The following is a 19,232-nucleotide window of genomic DNA, read 5'->3' as shown; positions in this document are numbered from 1 at the left end:
GATTTCTCCCTGGCACTGGTTATTCATTAGAATAACAAGAAATCACTGAGACACTGTGTAAGGGGTGATAAGGTGATGCATTTTCTACTTCTGCCTTTAAGGAGTGTATGCTTAATTATAAGGGATAAAATAAATACAAGTTCAGGGTAAATTGTCGTGCAGGTCGACATAGTGCTGAGAAGAGTACTTGGGTAGGGCCAGTGGAAGGAAGCTTCGTGGGCTTTTAAATTGAAATATGAATAGATTTTCTTTTTTCTGAGACGGAGTCTCCCTCTGTCACCCAGGCTGGAGTGCGGTGGCGTGATCTCGGCTAACTGCAACCTCCGCCTGCCAGGTTCAAGTGATTCTCCTGCCTCAGCCTCCTGAGTAGCTGGGATTACAGGTGAGCGCCACCACACCCGGCTAATTTTTGTATTTTTAGTAGACACGGGGTTTCACCATGTTGCTCAGGCTGGTCTCGAACTCCTGACCTTGTGATCCGCACTTCTTGGCCTCCCAAAGTGCTAGGATTACAGGCGTGAGCCACCACACCAGGCCGAGATGCGAATAGATTTTTAAAATGGAGCCAGGTTGCAGGGAGCTGGGGTGATGGGTGTTATTTGCAAATAACTAGCTATAAAGAATTATAGGGTAAAGGGGGACTGGGTCAGGTGAACAGAGAGTTAAGACAGGGTCAAATCAGTGATTAGTAGCCTAACAACAGAATACTCAGTTGGTTTACATAGTTAACTTCCTAAAGAGAGCAATTTGTATAGCTTTCCTGGACTCTGGTTCCTCATCTATAAAATGGGGAAAATGGACTCGTTGATTTGTAAAGTTCTCTCCAGTTTGCAGATTTCATAGTTATTTGTGTCCACTGGATGAAGTTTAACATACATACAGAAAAGGCACAAATCGCTGGTGTTCAGCTTGTATCGTATCTTCCAAGTTAGAATTTATTTGTGAGATTTATTTATTTATGGAATATTTTGAGTGATGTCTGTCTCCTTCAGTTATATATTTAGTAAAACTAGGTTCACGTTTGTAGCCACAATGCCAGACACATAGTTTCTTAGTGTATGTTAAATTGATGTATGAAAGAACTTAGGTTAAGGTAGGATCACATTTGAAGGGCCTTTGCAAGTGGTAATACCAGAAGACCTAGTTAATTTACATGAATCGCTAAGAATCCCCTATAGGTTCCATGTCATTATCCATATACTTTACTTGTTAAACACTTTATTCTTCTAAAGATAAACACAAGAAAAATTGTTTAATTGGCTTGGTGAGCCTGCACATTTAGGTGTTCAACATGTTGGTCCACACGTTAAAATTATCTTGAGGATTCTTTAAAATGTAAGAGCATTGTGGGAGCTGTCTTGCCTAATATTAAATAGCAGTTGATATTTCATGGAGATATAGGGGAGCCATTCTATTAAGAAATAGATCTGCCTTGGTATTATAATCTCAGATGGATTTACCTTTTTTTCTTTTCGAAGAAAATTTTGTATCAGTAAGAACTTTAAAAAAAAATTGTTCTCACTACTTAATTCTTCCCTAAGTTATCCTCTGACAGCACTGATCTGAAGGGGTGGGTTGCCCCTCCACACCTGTGGGTGTTTCTCGTAAGGTGGAACGAGAGACTTGGAAAAGAAAAAGACACAGAGACAAAGTTTAGAGAAAGAAATAAGGGGACCCAGGGAACCAGCGTTCAGCATATGGAGGATCCCGCCAGCCTCTGAGTTCCCTTAGTATTTATTGATCATTCGTGGGTGTTTCTCCGAGAGGGGGATGTGTCAGGGTCACAAGACAATAGTGGAGAGAGGGTCAGCAGACAAACACGTGAACAAAGGTCTTTGCATCATAGACAAGGTAAAGGGTTAAGTGCTGTGCTTTTAGATATGCATACACGTAAACATTTCAATGCTTTACAAAGCAGTATTGCTGCCCGCATGTCCCACCTCCAGCCCTAAGGCGGTTTTTCCCTATCTCAGTAGATGGAACGTACAATCGGGTTTTATACCGAGACATTCCATTGCCCAGGGACGGGCAGGAGACAGATGCCTTCCTCTTGTCTCAACTGCAAGAGGCATGCCTTCCTCTTATACTAATCTTCCTCAGCACAGACCCTTTACGGGTGTGGGGCTGGGAGATGGTCAGGTCTTTCCCTTCCCACAAGGCCATATTTCAGACTATCACATGGAGAGAAACCTTGGACAATATCTGGCTTTCCTAGGCAGAGGTCCCTAGGCAGAGGTCCGCAGTGTTTATGTCCCTGGGTACTTGAGATTAGGGAGTGGTGATGACTCTTAACCAGCATGCTGCCTTCAAGCATCTGTTTAACAAAGCACATCTTGCACAACCCTTAATCCATTTAACCCTGAGTTTGACACAGCACATGTTTCAGAGAGCACGGGGTTGGGGGTAAGGTCATAGATTAACAGAATCTCAAGGCAGAAGAATTTTTCTTAGTACAGAATAAAATGGAGTCTCCTATGTCTACTTCTTTCTATACAGACACAGTAACAATCTGATCTCTCTTGCTTTTCCCCGCACTGATCTTTCTAAATCAACTACATGTAAAGTTACAGAAGTATGACTGTAGATGGGGAAAAAGTAGAGTAGCTGAATTTTCGAGGTACAGAAATCCTGTTACCATGCAAATGTCTTCTCTTATTTGTTTGGATTTTTTCTATCTAATATATATGTATATCAAACAGAAAATAGGGTAAGGATAAAATGGAATTGTTAATACAAATGCATTTTTGTATCTAGGCTTCCATTTGGTTCATTCACTAAGAACTTATTGCAATCCTGCAGTTAATCTAGCACCATGCTAGGTAGGTAATGGTGGGTTGGGGAGCTCAGAAAAAATGAAAGTTAAGATCTCTTGTCTGTAGGGCTGGAGTCTAATTTCAAGACAAGAGAAATAGAAAATCAGGAAGTTAAAATACAGATGCTCCTGAACTTGAGATGGGGTTATGTCTGGATCAACCCATTGTAAGTTTAAAATATTGTATGTCGAAAATATATTTAATATACATACCCTACCAAACATCATAGCATAGCCCAGCCTACCTTAAACATGCCCAGAACACTAACATTAGCCCAGTTGGGTTAAATCATCTAACACAAAGCATATTTTATAATAAAGTGTTTCATAGCTCATGTAATTTATTGAATACCATACTAAAAGTGAAAAACAGAATGACTTCCTGCTGTGGCCCAGCATTGTACTGCATATTGCTAGCCTGGGAAAAGATCAAAATTCAAAGTGTGGTTTCTATTGAATGTGTATTACATTTGCAGGATAATAAAGCTGAAAAATTGCGAGTCGAACCATTGTAAGTCAGGGATCATCTGTACAAAATATTTAGTTTTCAAGCCTGGGCAACATGGCGAAACCCCACCTCTACAAAAAATTAGCCAGGTATGGTGGTGTGCACCTGTAGTCTCAGCTATGTGGGAGGCTGAGATGGGAGGATTTCTTCAGCTCAGGAGTTCAAAGCTCAGTGAGCTGTGATCATGCCACTGTACTCCAGCCTGGGTGACAGAGCAAGATCTTGTTTCAAAAAAACAAAAACAACCCCCCCCCCACCACCGCCAAATATTTGGTTTTCAACATTGAATCCCAGAGCCCCAACTAGATGCTCACTTCTTTGTAACTTTACAGCATTTTGTACATCTTTTAAGTCATATTAATTTGGTTTATATAATTAATTGGCCAGATTATAAGTCCCTTAGAAAAGAGTGGAACACAGTCAACTTTGTTCTTTAGATGTTACATGGCATGAATTTTGCAGAAGTGATGGCTGGAGACTGAAATCCAAGAGTTGGACATAGGCTAATAATAGTTGTAAGAGACACTGGCCTGACCACAGCAGAGTTTTTGTTGAGGAGCAATGAGAGAAAAGGTTGCATGGCTTAGGTGTTACAAATTGTGAAGAATTTTTTAATAGTAAATTTTTTTTAATGGTAAACAGTATGTGAAAAGAATTAAAATAACACAGTATATGGCCATTCAGTATTTGTTAAATGAACGACAGATAAGTGTGAATCTTCTTCAGTAACTCATAATTATCAGTTTCTTGTGTATCCTTCAAGAGGTTCTGTGTTCATATAAGCATTGTACTGCCTCAGATAAGCAGATACTAAACACCATGTAGTTGTTGCATGATTCATTTAACCATTTCTTTATTGGAAAAATGTAGGTTGTTTGTGGTCTTTTGCTGTAACAAGCAGTGCTGGAGTGATACTGATGTCATGTGCCTTTACATTTAAAATGTTTTTAAATAAAGTTATACATGAATAGTTGACAGAGTCAATAGGACAGACTATTAATGAAAACATTCTTTGCTTCATCCTTCATCACCCCTGAGTTCTATGCATCAGAAACATCTTTTGTCTTTTTTTTAGTTTTACAAGCATGTACCTCTGCATTTCCAAATATGTTTATATTGCTATTTTTTTTCTATTTTAGATGTTATTAACTTCCTAACTATTCTCAAAGATGAATTTTCTTACTACTGTTAACTTTGACAGTGGAAGTTAGTGGATGTAGAATTCAAAGTACAAAGTAATTTTCAATAATTATTTTGAAGGCCTCGTTCCACAGTTCTGTAGCATCTCTTATTACCCTTAAGAAGTCTTAGGCTATCCTGATTCCTTTTTTTAAAAAAAAGTATGACATTTAATTTTATTATTTCTTAAATCTCTGGAAGGTTTTAGAATCTTGTCTAGGTATCTTTGATGTTTGAAAGTTTCATTTTTCCAAGTATCTAGTGTTGCTGAAAGATAAATTCCTGGCAGTGGAATAGCTGAGTTAAAGTTGGATGCATTTATATTCTTGATAGGTATCTCCTAGTTGTAATAATTTTTAAACAAAATTTTTCTAAAGATACATGTTCTTGCTGTGTTGTCCAGGCTGGAGCGCAGTGGCTATTCACGGGCACGATCATGGCACGCTGTAGCCTTGAACTCCTGGGCTCAAGCGATCCTCCTGCCTCAGCCTCCTGAGTAGCTGGGATTGCAGGCATGTGCCACTGAATTTGGCACTCCCTTCTCTCTCAGCTTGGCTCACACACTTCCTTCTTGTTCCCTCCGCCAATACACACAAGTGCACATACTTCTCATTCACATTTCCATTATCTTTCCTTATCCGTTAACAGCAACACAAATATATATTCTAACTCACTAATTAGAATAATTAGTACAACTGATCAATTATTCCCACATGTTAAATCATTACTAATATGTGATAGCACCTTATTGCTAGAGTGAAGGTTAAGAACTATAGCTAAAGAGTTCAGTCATCTTAGGAAGGAAATTTAAAGTTGAGAAACAGAATCAAGGCGTTGAGTCAAGTATTGCCAGAGAAAGCCGGAAGGCTACGGACTGCATCCTGGGGGTATGCCTACATGGAGAGGTAGGAAAAGCAGCTAAGGAAATGCTGAAATAGGCAGATCAATGTGTATAAAAATATTAAAATGTGGTGGAAGGAAAGGTTTCAGGAAAGAAGATGAGGTCAGTGCTGTTTCCCAGAGTGGTCAGAGAGAAGGGGACCAAAAATGCTTTGGAGAACAGTTTCAGCAGAGTGGAGGGAGTTAAAGCTAGGAAGGTGAGGAGATGGGAGTAGCTGGTATGGAGCACTCATTTAAGAACTTTTGTCTGTTCAAGAAAGGGAAGAGATGGAGCAGGAGGTAGAATGGGAGGTATGATCAAAACAGTGTTTTTTTCTGCATCAAAGGAGAGATTACCTGTTCATGTGTAGATGCAAATGAGAGAAGAAAGGCAACTATTATGAATATCTAGTGCTTTGGGAGGCAGAAAAGATATGGGAACTAGAGATAGAGTAGCACATTTTAGGAAGAGTGACTAAAGGAGATCGAATTTTCCTCTTAGACTCTAGGAAGGGGTAAGATGACTGGTGAAGAGATAAAAATGTATTTAGGTGTTAAAAAACTTACACCATTAAGTTCCAGTAAAGTTAATGAGATGAGGAAGCATAGAGATTGTTTTGAATAGCCATCTATCTGTTCATTTGTTTGTTTACTTATAGAATATCGAATACATGACTTTGGTAGAGATACAAAAATGAAGAGGCTACCAAATAAATTTTATGTCTTTATTTTATTTTATTTTATTTTATTTTATATTTTTGAGACAGAGTCTGGCTCTGTCACTCAGGCTGGAGTGCAGGGGTGTAATCTCGGCTCACCTCAACCTGTGCCTCCTGGGTTCAAGTGATTCTTGTGCCTCAGCCTCCCCAGTTCCTGGGATTACAGGCGTGCACTACCATGCCTGGCTAATTTTTATATTTTTAAAATGTTATTTATTTATTTTTGATACAGGGTCTCGCTCTGTCACCCAGTCTGGAGTGCAGTGGCTCAATCTTGGCTCAGTGCAACCTCCACCTTCCAGGTTCAAGTGATTCTTGTGCCTCAGCCTCCCAAGTTGTTGGCATTACAGACATGCACCACCACACCTGGCTAATTTTTGTATTTTTAGTAGAGACAGGGTTTTACCATGTTGCCCAGGCCAGTCAAGCTCCTGGCCTCAAGTGATCCTCTCGCCTCGGCCTCCCAAAGTGCTAGGATTACAGGCATGAGCCTCAGTACCCAGTTGCTACCAAATGAATTTATAGAGAGAAGTTTATACATCTTTCCTTTTTTCTTTTTTTTTTCTTTTTTTAACAGTGGTTATTCGCAGCCTGAGTGGGCAGGGAAGAAGTAGACTCTGGGGCCTATCTAGCATTATAGATTGGCATCCATGAGTGTCTAAGAGGTCAGCACAATTAGGTAGTGGTGAAGGTGGCTTGGAAATAGTTAACTCTGGCCTGGGCTGGATAGGGAATCCAAGGTGTTAGGAAACTGAATGGACTTCTTTCAAGGTAGAGAGCAACCTGAAGGTGGAGGTTTGGCCAGGGCGATGTAATAAAAGAGGTAAAGGAAGGATATTATGATAGGAGGAGCTTGCCACGAAATAGAATTCAGTACACTTGATGGGGAAAAGGAGGTTAGGTTTGGTAGGTCAAATAACAAAAATTATAGACACAGTATGAATGTTAAAAGAGATCATGTTAATTGGCAGAGTCACAAGTCATATTTTTATCTGTACGTTTTACATACTGTGATACAAAAATCAGACATGGTGAGTTTTTAAAAAGTAATAGGTTTTGTAATGTCGGTGAGCACCATTTTCAGTATCTTGAGAATAACATTGTGGGTGTGTACTCTGTTTTTCGCAATCTTTCTGAAAATCTCAATTTCACTTGAATGTTCATATCTATTAAGATGTGCAGTGTGATACTTTCAATCTTTCAAGAAATGTGAAGAATTGTTTTTATTGATATGTGGTATGTGTACAGAGGTAATTTAATAATAATGGTGTAAATATCTAAAGGTTTTAGAGTTAGTATAATAAACCAAGCACAAAAAGTGCTCGTCATTTAAAAGGCTTTACTTCTCTGGGTACATTACATCCATTGAGTATAATGTCTTGGTGTGTATTTATTAGTATCATTACCTTGTTAGGATTAACAAATGTAGCAGGTATTTTGATGGACAGTATTAGAAATATTTTGTTTCTGTGTCTCTTTGCTCACTCACTGCAGGGAACTTCATTCTATCTGCAGACACACTGCTAATCTGATGATTTCTGTTTACATTTGCTTAAAGAACAATTAACTTTCTGTGAACTGAAAGAATGGCTGCATTTTTCACAATATATCTGTGAAAAATTGATGGCTACTTTACAGTAGTAAGAAACACATGTTTTTTTTAATTGGGAAACCTTGGATTCTTACAGTCAAAATGACTAGATATCCTGGTTTGTCTGGGGCAGTCCTGGTTTATTCCTGTTGTCCCAGCATCCTATTCAATTATCACTCCTCTTCACTCTCAGAAGTTTTCTCATTTGGATGATACGTTATATGGTCATTCTACGTGTGGGTCACATTTTGAGGTATATGGTCTACACTTTGAATCATAAGGGGAAGATACACCTTAGTAGTTGAAAGAAGTAGCCAGTAGTTGGTTTTGCCTTAAGAGGTTTAGAGATACTTGAACAAAATTGTTCCTTTCTCCAACTTTCTAGAAAATACATTTTAAAATGTATTACAACTTGTACCCAGTTTGGTAGTTACTATTTAAAATCAGCAGGTATGTTATGGTATAATATTTAACCAGGGAGTAACAGCCTTTCAAATGAATGCATCCTTAATACCTTCTGCTTTGAGAAAGTGAGAAATATGGTAGTGTTGGGCCTTGGATGAAATATTGGGTGTGAGATGTTCATCTAACAATGACTCAAATCTTGATTGTTTTAATTTCTTCAAACAGTACTAACATTCTGAGAGAGCCTGTGTGTTTAGGAGGATGTGAGCACATCTTCTGTAGGTAAGTAATTACGGTTTGATGTATATAGTACAACTGTATTTTTTACTAGATAACAATCATGTAATCTTGTTGATAATAATGGTACTTGATGTTTGTGTAACTTTCAAAGTCTGCAAAGTAACCTACTGTACGTTATCTTAGTTTGATCTTTAAAACTGTGTCTTAATTCACAAATAAGAAAACCAAAGCTCAAAGAGGATGACTTGTCCAAGTTACAAAGCTTAGTAGACAGCTTTGCCAAATTGGAGGAAAAAAATTAATACCTTTTATATAATTCAAATAGATGTTTTTAAATTTTCCAGTTAAATTTTGAATCTAGACTCAAAATTGTGAAAGTATAGGTCTTACAGTTATTATATTAGTTTCCTAAGGCTGCCATAGCAAAGAACCAAAAACTGGGTGGCTTAGAACAACAGAAATGTATTGTCTCTCTAGTTCTGTAGGCTAGGAGTCTAAGATCAAGATGATGACAGGGTTGGTTCCTTCGGTGGGCTGTGAGGGAGAATCTGCTCCTTGCCTTTCCCCTAGCAATCTTTGCTGTTCCTTGACTTGGAGATGCATCACTCTGGTCTTTGCTTTCATGTACACCTGGCATTCTTCCTTGAGTGCTTGCTTCTCTCTGTGTCAAATTTCGTCTTTTCATACGATTACCACTTATATTAAGGGCTCACCCTAATGTTCTCATCTTAACTTGATCGTCTAGAGCCTCTTTTTCCAAATTAGGTCACATTCACAGTAACTGAGGGGTGAAGACTCAAACATCTTTTTGGGGGACACAATTCAGTGCATAACAGTTATTGTGAAATTATATCCATGTGACGGCCCTGGCTTATAGGTCAGAAGATTAGATTTTTATCTCTTATTTCTTGTTCAGGAGAAATCAGTTGAGAGATTAAGTGTCTTAGTTTAATTGCCTATGAGACAGGGAAAATATAGTCTCCTTTGAATTAATCTTTTAATTATTTCCAGTTATGAGTATGTTACTGTCTGGCATGAACAAATACATTCGGAAATTTGAGCATATATGAAAATAACCTTGTGTATTACTTCAAGGGCTAAGGTTGTCTGGGAGGCAGCTATGTTTTGGGTCCCAATTTTGTTCCTGGAAAAACAGTTCTGTTATATGAGGGATATCCAGCAGGAGGACGGGGGGTAGGAGATGGAACCTGTTGCCTACCAGATACATCTGTTTGGATGATGAAAGAAAAGGCATTTTAAAGTTGGTGTGTTCAGAGCTGACCTCTTGATCATCCTCCTCTTCAGCCTTTTCCTGCCTGGGTAATCTTCATCACAGTAAATGGTACCAGTTACTGCTAGGTTGCTTATCCCACATCACTAAGTTCTGTCAGTTCTGCCTCAAAATGTATCCTGAATCTTGAATTTTTCCACCTTTTTTCTGAATTTTCTACAGTTTATAGTTTGTTCCAAGCCATCATTGTATTATCTCTGCTCATATTATTGTGATAGGTTCATAGCTGGTCTTCCCTTTTTGGCATCATCACCCCTTCCTCATTTTCTACATTCTTGACAGTGATCTTTGAAAAATCACGATAATATCCATATCATTACCCTGCTTAAACTCTTTAGTGGGTTCCTATTGCAGTTAAAATAAAATCCAAGCTCTGCCCTCTGGTCTGCAAAACCCTGTATGGGACCTAGAACCTGTCTTCCTCTTGGACGTCATTTACCTCTGGCTCACACTGTTCCAGCACTTCTCCTTTTAGCTCATTCAATACCAAATTCACTCCCGCCCCAGGACTTTGGCACTTGCTATTTCTTCCACGTGAAATGTACTTATGCCAGATTTCTGTGAGGCTTACTTTTTACCAGTTATATATCAGCTGAAATGTCACTGCCTCCAAAACGCCTCCCATGGATCTGCTTACGAAATTATGCCCACTCCCTGTCCCCACTCTGTAGCAAGCAGATGTATTTTGTTTCAGCTGACGGATGATGGGTTTGCTCACTGTATACAATAGGTCAGTCACAAAGCTGCTAGAGCATAATGAACTCCATGACATTTTATGCAAAGTTGGTGTGTGTGTGTGGTGGGGTGGGGGATCCATACGTTTAATCAGATTCTAAAGGACTCTGTGACTTAAAACAACCAATAAAAGGTTTGAGACACGAGAACATCTTAAAAGAGAAAATGATTATGTGTATATGACATGAACATAGGAAAGAATTCATTCAGTGCAGTTTTGATTTGTTTTGATTATATAATGCCAAAAATTATGGTAGCTGTTTTTATTCATGCAGATTTTGAGTTAAAACTGCTCAGCAATGAGGTTTTAAAATGATTTTGACATAGCTCAGTTCAACTGATAAAAGTAATTCATCTACTCTCTAAGATACAATTTAAGACATGTGGCAGCGGTGCTCAAACATTTTGGTCTCAGACCACTTTGCATTCTTCAGAATTGAGAACCATAAAGAGCTTTTGTGTGTTCATGCATTTACTGTACAAAACTGAGACTTTTTAAAAAAAGAATTAATTTAAAAATAATAAACCCATAAATACAAACACAACACTTTGTAAGGAAAAATAACAATTTTAACAAATCAAAGAAAAAAATAGAGTGGCACTGTTGTACATTTTTGCAAATCTCTGTCTTGCTGAATGGAAAACAGCTACATTCTCAACTTATATATTCAGTCTATTGTGATTTTTTTTGTTTGAAGAAAATTTGGCTTTATACATAATTGTAGTTGGAAGAAGTATTGAAGTATTTTCAGTAGCTTTTTTAGATAATTGTGGCTATTCTTCTTTAATACTACACCAAAACCTGACAAGTGCTTTTTTATTTTTATTTTTTTGTGAAGACAAGAGTCTCACTCTGTCACCCAGGCTGGAGTGCAGTGGCGCGATCATGGCTCACTACAGCCTCAACTTCTCGGCTCGGGTGATCATCCAATCTCACTTTCTGAGTAGCTGAGACTACAGGTGCGCCCCACCACGCCTGGCTAATTTTTGTAGTTTTTTGTAGAGACAAAGTTTTGCCGTGTTGCCCATGATGGTCTTGAACTCCTGGGCTCAAGCGATTCTCCTGTCTCGGCCTCCCAAAGTGCTGAGATTACAGGAATGAATCACCATGCCTGGCCAACAAGTGCTGTTTTCTTTAGGTTCATCACAGTGTGGAATCTGAAACTATATCAATAAATTTTTATACTCTGTTACATGAAATTTCATTGGTTTATCTAGTACTTTGAATTTATCTTTTACTCAGCATGATTTTATGACATCACACATGGGTCATTTGAGAAATACTCACTGAGCTATACAGATCCACTGAAAAATGACATTTTTTTCAGAATTCCGAATTAATGTATATAAAATAATTTGGGAATAGTTTATAAAATGTTATAGAAATATAAAATACTAGTCTGATCTGAGTACTAGTGCAGTGCTGGACAAGTAACTTAAATAACTGGATCTCATTTTCTTCATCCAAAAATGAGGTGGTAGTTCTTGATGAGTTGATTTCAGATTGTATTTTACTGACAATTAAGTATTGCACAAATGATTTAAATTGCATGAGTAATCAGTTTTACATAATTTTTTGTGTTGGGGTTCCAAGTTAGAGTTCTTAACTACTAGCAAACAAATGTACAGAAGATCTTTTGCTAAAGAAAGTTGACATTTATTGACCCCAGTGACATTTTTTGAATTAGATGGTCCCAAAAGTCTCTTCCAGCTCTGGTATGGGTTACAGATTCATTTTACAATTTTTTTTTGAGTTACATTCTGTCAGGAATCATGCTAGAAGCCAAGGATACAAAAATTAGAAATGGCATAGGTTTTGTCTGAAGATAGTTCATATTGAGTAAGAATCCTCTCTGCCTACAGAGGATTGGGTCCTGTAACAAGGAATGTCCTGTGGTGCTTGGGGAAGATGTGGCTTTTCAACTGTTACATTACTTACTCAGTCCTACTGGAACCCATCTGGTGAGGCCAATGAAGGAGGAGATTTATAGAATTCTTATTCTGGAATTCACAGATGGGCTTGTGGGGGGGATCGTGAATCCCTCTTTTTACATGAGTATGTATAGATTTTCATCAGATTTGCAAAAGGTCTATAAACCCCAAAATTAGAAAAACTCTTGTAACTCTGAAACTTTAGTCCTTAGATAACCCAGGTAATTGAGTCTACAGGTTTTAAAATTGTCTGAAAAAGTCAAAGATCTTTTCCCAAAAGCTACTTTAAAGCCTTGAGATACTAGTCCCAAAACAAAACAAAAGGTCTTTCCCAGTCTGCAGTAGTTTTGGATATTTTCATGGAATGTTAACATAGAAAAAGTTAGGATGCACGACTACTATGCATTAGGCATTCTGTCTTTCTGTTACATATCTGTAACCTTTAGAAGCTACAGATTTATTTGTAGGGAAAATTATGCAGACTAATATCAGGCTAAGTAAAGTCTCTTCATAGCAAATTACATGAGCAACCTTAGATTTGATGTATGTATTTTACTCTTTAAAACAGTATTCAACAAGCATATTACAATTGACCATTGTATGTTAGAATAACCTCTGCTCCATTTATTTCTGTTCAAACTGTTTAGTTTTTGGAATTAAATTCTGCTGAATGGGTTGCTTTTTTTTTTTTTTTTAATTATTTTAAAGTAATTGTGTAAGTGACTGCATTGGAACTGGATGTCCAGTGTGTTACACCCCGGCCTGGATACAAGACTTGAAGATAAATAGACAACTGGACAGCATGATTCAACTTTGTAGTAAGCTTCGAAATTTGCTACATGACAATGAGCTGTCAGGTAAGAACTATCCCTATCTCTCTTAGTTAAATTCATCAGTTAAAAACTGATGAATTCATATTGATAAAGTATATAAAACATCTATCTGGAGTTCTGGAATACGTATTTCAGATTTTAAAATCTGTAGGGTTTTTTTTTTTTTTTTTTTTTTTTTTACTAGCCATTGAGTCTCTCTATGTTGTCCAAGCCGGACTTGAACTGCACTCAAGGGATTCCCCCCACCTCAGCCTCCCTGGTACATGCATGTGACACACCCGGTGGTTTTTTGGAAGATCATTTTGAGAAATGACGGGAACCATAGAGATAATTAAAGTCTAACCCCCTTATTTTATAGTTGAGAAATCAAGGTCCAGAGAGGTGAAATAACCTTGCCTACAGCCGCATGTGTAGTTAGTACTAGAAGCTGGAGAAATAAAGTCTATTTCTGACTGTAAATCCAGGAACTTTTTTGCTGCTTTACACTGCCTGCTTTTTACATTTATGATAACTTCTGCAGAATATATATGGAATAGTGATTTTGGCCTTAATAGCACTTAACTCACTTAAATACCCTTTCCCAAGATAGAATACGACATTTTTCCATGGATCACTTTTCTAGACTGAATTAATTAGATGAGCACATTTTGAAAGAGCAGAAATCTAATATTCATTTTCTTTTCTATTTAAGTGGGGGTTAACGTTTTTCAAATTGTCCTTAGACTCTGTGTATTAACTATGTATCTTTCCATTGTGCTTTCTGCTGAGAACTAATTAACTGTGGAAAGAAAGTAAAATGTTTTGTATCTTCATAATTGGATATTAGAGTTGTCTTTTTATTGACCAGATCATGCTATTTTAGTGTGTGTTTGTAGAAGAACCTGTTCTTGACTGGCAGGATGCCATGGATGATTGATAATGCTCATATAAAATTGTTAGATTTCTATTTTTAAATCTTTTGTTCTTAGAATCCTGCCATGATGTCTTACTGTCAACTAAAGATGAAGTTGATTATACAAAATAAAGAAATGTGGCACAAACTTTGAGTCTTACCACAGGTCCATATTTTTAAGAATTAGAACTTACATCACTTTATACCTATGAAAATTTTCCTTCAGCTAGTTATCTGCATCATTGTATTCAACTCCATTCTTTTATGATAAAATGTGCTGTAGTGCAGAAGTTTTTCTTACTTTCAGATGTAACTATACACACACATTTTTAAAAGTTGCCCTTTTTTAAAAATGATATTGTAGTTGTAAACCTCTTTAAGAACACACTGAAGAAAAATTGTGTCATTAGTTCATCTGAACTCTTCTTATTTAAAGACAGTACTGACAATGTTCATTTTCTAGTTAAAAGAGATTGGTGTGTGATCTAGCTTTCTGTCCCCACATAGATACCAAGGGTCAGTGCAGGGGTTCTTAATCAAGGGCCCATGCACCTTTGGCAGTGTTCAGAGTTGAAGTGGGTAAGGGATCAGTGAGCTTCTTGAGTTAATTGTGCAGTATGAAAACTGTTCATGTTTGTGTGAAAGTGACTTCTGTTAGATTCTTAGGAGTGTGTGGTCTGTTAGGATTATTGGCTTTGCATTGAAATTTGGAGTGCTACTTTGGGATTTGTGGCTATGATGATATTTTGATTTGGTTCTTCACCAGTTGCTGTATAGTAATGTATTCATTTGCTAGAACTGCTGTAACAAAGTATCACAAACTGAGTGGCCTAAACAACAGAAATTTATTGTCTCACAATTCCAGACACTAGAAGTCTGAGATGAAAGTGTATGCAAGGTTGGTTATTTGTTGAGGTATGTGAGACAGAACCTGTTTTAGGCCAGTCTCCTTGTCTTGTAGATGGCCATCATTATGTTAACATGGTTTTCTCCTTGTTTGTGTCAAGTCTCCCCCTTTTTAAAGGACAGGAGTCATATTGCGTTAGGGGTCCACCCTACTCCAGTATCGCTTCATTTTAGCTAGTTACATTTGCAATGACCTTATTTCCAAGTAAAGTCACATTCTAAGTTACTGGGGGGTTAGGACCTCAACATGTGAATTTTGGTGGGGGAGGAACACAATTTATAACAATATAACATTTTTAATGATGATAAATGGAGAGCAGGGTAACCCTTGATGGATTTACCGTTGTCAGTTATGGCATACCATAGGGGTGCAAAAAAGAGTAAGATAGACTCCTTTCCAGAAATTTTATTCTAGCTAGTGATGTTTGAATCATTTATATTTTGAGGACTATGGAATATGAAATGCTTTCTTCATATTTCATCATTAAAGATATTTAGGAAAATTGAGTTTAGAACAAGTTTCTGAGGCCTTTAAGAATGCGGTCTTTCTCATCTAAGTAGAGTTGGAGATTGGAGAGATAATTCTACTGATTAATTTCCCAAAGGCCATTTTGTGTTTGTTTTCCTTATTATAATTAGGAATAATTATTTTAGTCCTTACCAGACTTAAGCACTGCTGCCCTCTACGTTACTTATATTAAACTGAGTTGAAGTTCCCTGTTTAGATAACACATAATCCGAAATTTAGGAACATGAAGGTCATCTTTAATCCCGTTATTCTGTAGGTAAGGAAACTGAGGACCCAGGCTACACAGGGCAGTTGTGTTGTAAATTTCTTACTGTTTTTCTATTTTACACAACTTTTTGGTTAGAAGTGTAGGTATTCATTATGTTTGTTGAATTGAGTTGGATAAAAATTGACAGTGCTAATTTATATGCTAGAGACTAAACTTAATTAAAATTATTTATTTATTTATTTTGAGACAGACAGTGTCTTGCTCTGTTACCCAGGATGGAGTGCATTGGGGCCATCATGGCTCACTGAAGCCTTGAACTCCTGGGTTCAAGAGATGCTCCCACTTCAGCCTCCCAAGTAGCTACGACTACAGGCACTCACCACCACATACCCTGCCAATTAATTTTTTTTTTTTTTTTTAGAAGAGATAGGGTCTTGCTGTGTTGCCCAGGCTGGTCCTGAACTCCTGGCTTAAATGATTCTCCCACCTCGACCTCCCAAAGTGCTGGGATTACAGGCATGAGCTAATTGTGCCTGACCTAATTAAAATAATTTTAAAATACATTCTTAGAATTTGGTTTAAATAATTTCATTTCATAATGATAACATCTATGCATTCATAGGCCTTCTTAAAAAATTATAATGGTAGTATCTTTCTTTGCTACTTTGATAGGAAATGACAATAAATTTAGAGTATAAACATACTGAATTATAACCTTCTGTCCAGATCTCTAAATTCCATGGTGTAGAGCTTTTTCTACTTTAATATAAGTTGTATAGACCCCCACCTTTTCATCCCAAATTCTTCCCAAAACAAACTAGCCTTGAAGGGCATTTGAGATTTTTTTCTGGAACATTTCCCTTTGTTTCTTTATACTTTGTCTATTCAGTGTATTTTATGCAGTACCTTTGTGGTAATTGATTATCTAGTAAGTACTTCTAGAACTAAAAGGTTAGAAGGTAAGCTATATACCAGGAACTGATAGTTGGGGACAAATGACAGTTGGTCTTCTTTATAATAATAAGGAGATTGGAAAATGATCTCATTAGGATAAGGGTATTCGATTAAGTGATTCCTAAGCTGTCTCTCCAAAATTGTATGATTCTGTTAAATGGTCATGTGTAGAAGATGATGAATTAAGTGGAATGGTGAACATCTCTCACATTTTCTCTTTTAAAAACCCTGTAGTTCACAATTTATCTTTCAAATGAACCTTGTTACTTGCATTTACTATAATATATATAATTACTGTAATTAAGGTGGGCAATTAGGAAGAACTTGTCAAATCATGGACATAGTGTATGGTATACTGGAGATAAAGAAGCCTAATTTGTAGTAATACTTTCTAAAATGAGCTTCTAAATACTTGAACAGATTTTTCTTGGTTCAGTGTACTTTGAAGAGGAGATTGTCAAATTTTGCTGACAACCATTTATGGATAATTTTACCTTATCCTTTATAACATGATCTTCTTTTTACTAATGGAGTTAAATTTAAAAGTTTTTATTTTCTCTTCAACCCTATCATATTAAGTCAGACCTTGCAGGTGCTGGTCAGGTTCTGTGAAACATGTCGGTGTTGGTGACATTAAAAAAAAAATACTTTGATTATGCTTTTATAGTATTACAATTTCCTTTTCTATTTTCTGCTTTAGAGAGAGATGCTCGTCTTTCTGTAACGATTACATAGTGTTTCATATGTGCTATGACTTTTTTATAATAGAGGAAGATGAATGTTTGAATAGCTGTGTTGCTGTTGTTTTTCTTAAATAGAACTAAATGCTTCCTAACTTACAAAATAATCATTCTTCAGTGAAGGCGTTAATGTTGCACAGATGGTAGCAAAGGACTTTCCTTTGATTTTTAATAAGGGACTGGTTCGTCAAAGAGATTTCTCAACTTCTGTTGTGAAACCTATAATAGAGAATAACTTGAAAGGCACACAGTGTACATGATTATAATCCTTTGATGTAGATTAATGATAGCTAAATCACATTTTCTAATTGCCTCTTTTTTCTATAGTTGATTATTAAATTGTAAGAAAAAACTTGGCCAAGCAGCTCCTTAGTAACACATGCATCTCTGTTCCTCAATATTTTGTGATGTACTCTGAAATTCAGAGAATGGAATTCTTTTAAATATTATCATTAAGGAATTTTCTGTGCAGAGGAAGGACCAGTATTTTTCTTCATGAAATGAATATGTTGATTTATCATGCTGAGAAGCATTCACCCATAAAAATTGTTGGTAGCTGTTAATAATGTGATTTATGTTCCAGCAATAGTGTTTTGCTTTTTACAGTTTTATCTTAGAATATTATCTTAGATATTCAGAATATCTAATAAAATTCAGAATATACAGTCATCTTTGTTGTGCTCCTTGCTTAGTTATGCAAGATACATAATTAAAATCTTTTGAGTAAAATTATTACCAGATGAATAGTAAAATTGTGTTCATATCAATTACATTGAGTATATTATCTTCATTTACTCATTTATAAGGTAGGAAATATGTACACCTGAGTACGAAATTTCTTCTTTTTATATTGAGGTTTTTTAGTCAGTTGAGTATGTTGCTGCTATATATAAGCCTTAATTTTCCTTTAAAAGCTCAATTCTACATTTTTAAAGTTTTTCAAAAATTGAGAACCTCAGGGTTTGACATGGTTTTAATTGAAAATGTCATCTGTGTTTAAAATAATTTAAAAAAAAATCAAATACAAGTTATTACAGACTATCAGAGGATTAACCTTTATGTCTTTGTAATCCTGAGTCTTTCTTGAAAAGTAATCCTGGTAACATTTCATTTTGACCTTTCCTATAGACTTGAGATTATATCAGAAGTGACTGGGTTTTGAAATCTACTTACCATTGCAAAGAAAAGACCTTGTTGAATCTAGACATAAAGTCTCTATGTGAATGGATACGTCATTCTGATACTTTCCAAGATCCTGTCTTAATAACACTTTGTGGACCAGGTCGTGTTCAGCTATGATATTTAAAAGTTTATGAAGGAGAATCTGCCCTTATTCATATACATACTCCTGCCTTCAGTAGGTTTATCATTTTACTGCCTTTTCAGTGTAGTGCTTCCATTTCATCTGCAGGAAGTGATGGTACACTTTGGAGTAGAAAATCTTTACTCTTTTGCTAGAGAGGGACCATGTCTGTAATTTCTAGAGTTAAGTACTAATTATTTTATTTTTCGAAGCCTGTTTCCCATTTCTTCTTACCTGTTTAAGGTTCTTTTACCAGGTAAATATATTTTTGAAGATAGGACTTTTGTACTCAAGAAATATGAGGTGAAAGAATAGGCAGAAGAAGCAATTTTGAACTTGAAAGAATTGAGATGATCATTAACAATCTTCTGGTGTATTAATAATTTTAAGCTGGTAAAACAATAAAACAAGCTGTTCTATGTGGATAAAAAATGACTAAAAGGAAATAAAAAATAATCGATGATGTACTTTTCTTTTGCTAATAAAGTCATGAGAATGTTGAAAAGAAATTTATTCCCCAAAACGTAAGAAAATGAAAATAATGTTGTATCTCTTAAGTATTAAAAGTTCTCAAGA

The 19,232-nt window shown here is 36.4% G+C and overlaps 1 protein-coding gene across 5 annotated transcripts in view; it reads left to right on the top strand.

Annotated features, from left to right (window-relative positions):
- Positions 1-19,232, top strand: part of BARD1 (BRCA1 associated RING domain 1) — an 84,218-nt gene that overhangs the window by 4,504 nt on the left and 60,482 nt on the right. For 3 of the 5 annotated variants that reach the window (XR_010149871.1, XR_010149872.1, XM_526019.7), the window contains exons 2-3: positions 8,319-8,375; positions 13,000-13,148. The exons of 1 other annotated variant lie outside the window; for it this stretch is intronic. Coding sequence is in view for 1 of the 4 variants with exons in the window: in XM_526019.7 (XP_526019.3) it covers positions 8,319-8,375; positions 13,000-13,148 (206 nt within the window). In the remaining 3 variants the exon portion in view is untranslated. The remainder of the gene's footprint in view (positions 1-8,318; positions 8,376-12,999; positions 13,149-19,232) is intronic. One more of the 5 variants, XM_063790736.1, reaches the window with a different exon arrangement.

Source organism: Pan troglodytes, chromosome 13 (assembly GCF_028858775.2).
Source record: "Pan troglodytes isolate AG18354 chromosome 13, NHGRI_mPanTro3-v2.0_pri, whole genome shotgun sequence".
Lineage (NCBI taxonomy): Eukaryota > Metazoa > Chordata > Mammalia > Primates > Hominidae > Pan > Pan troglodytes.
This window is presented reverse-complemented; position numbering and strand designations above follow the sequence as displayed.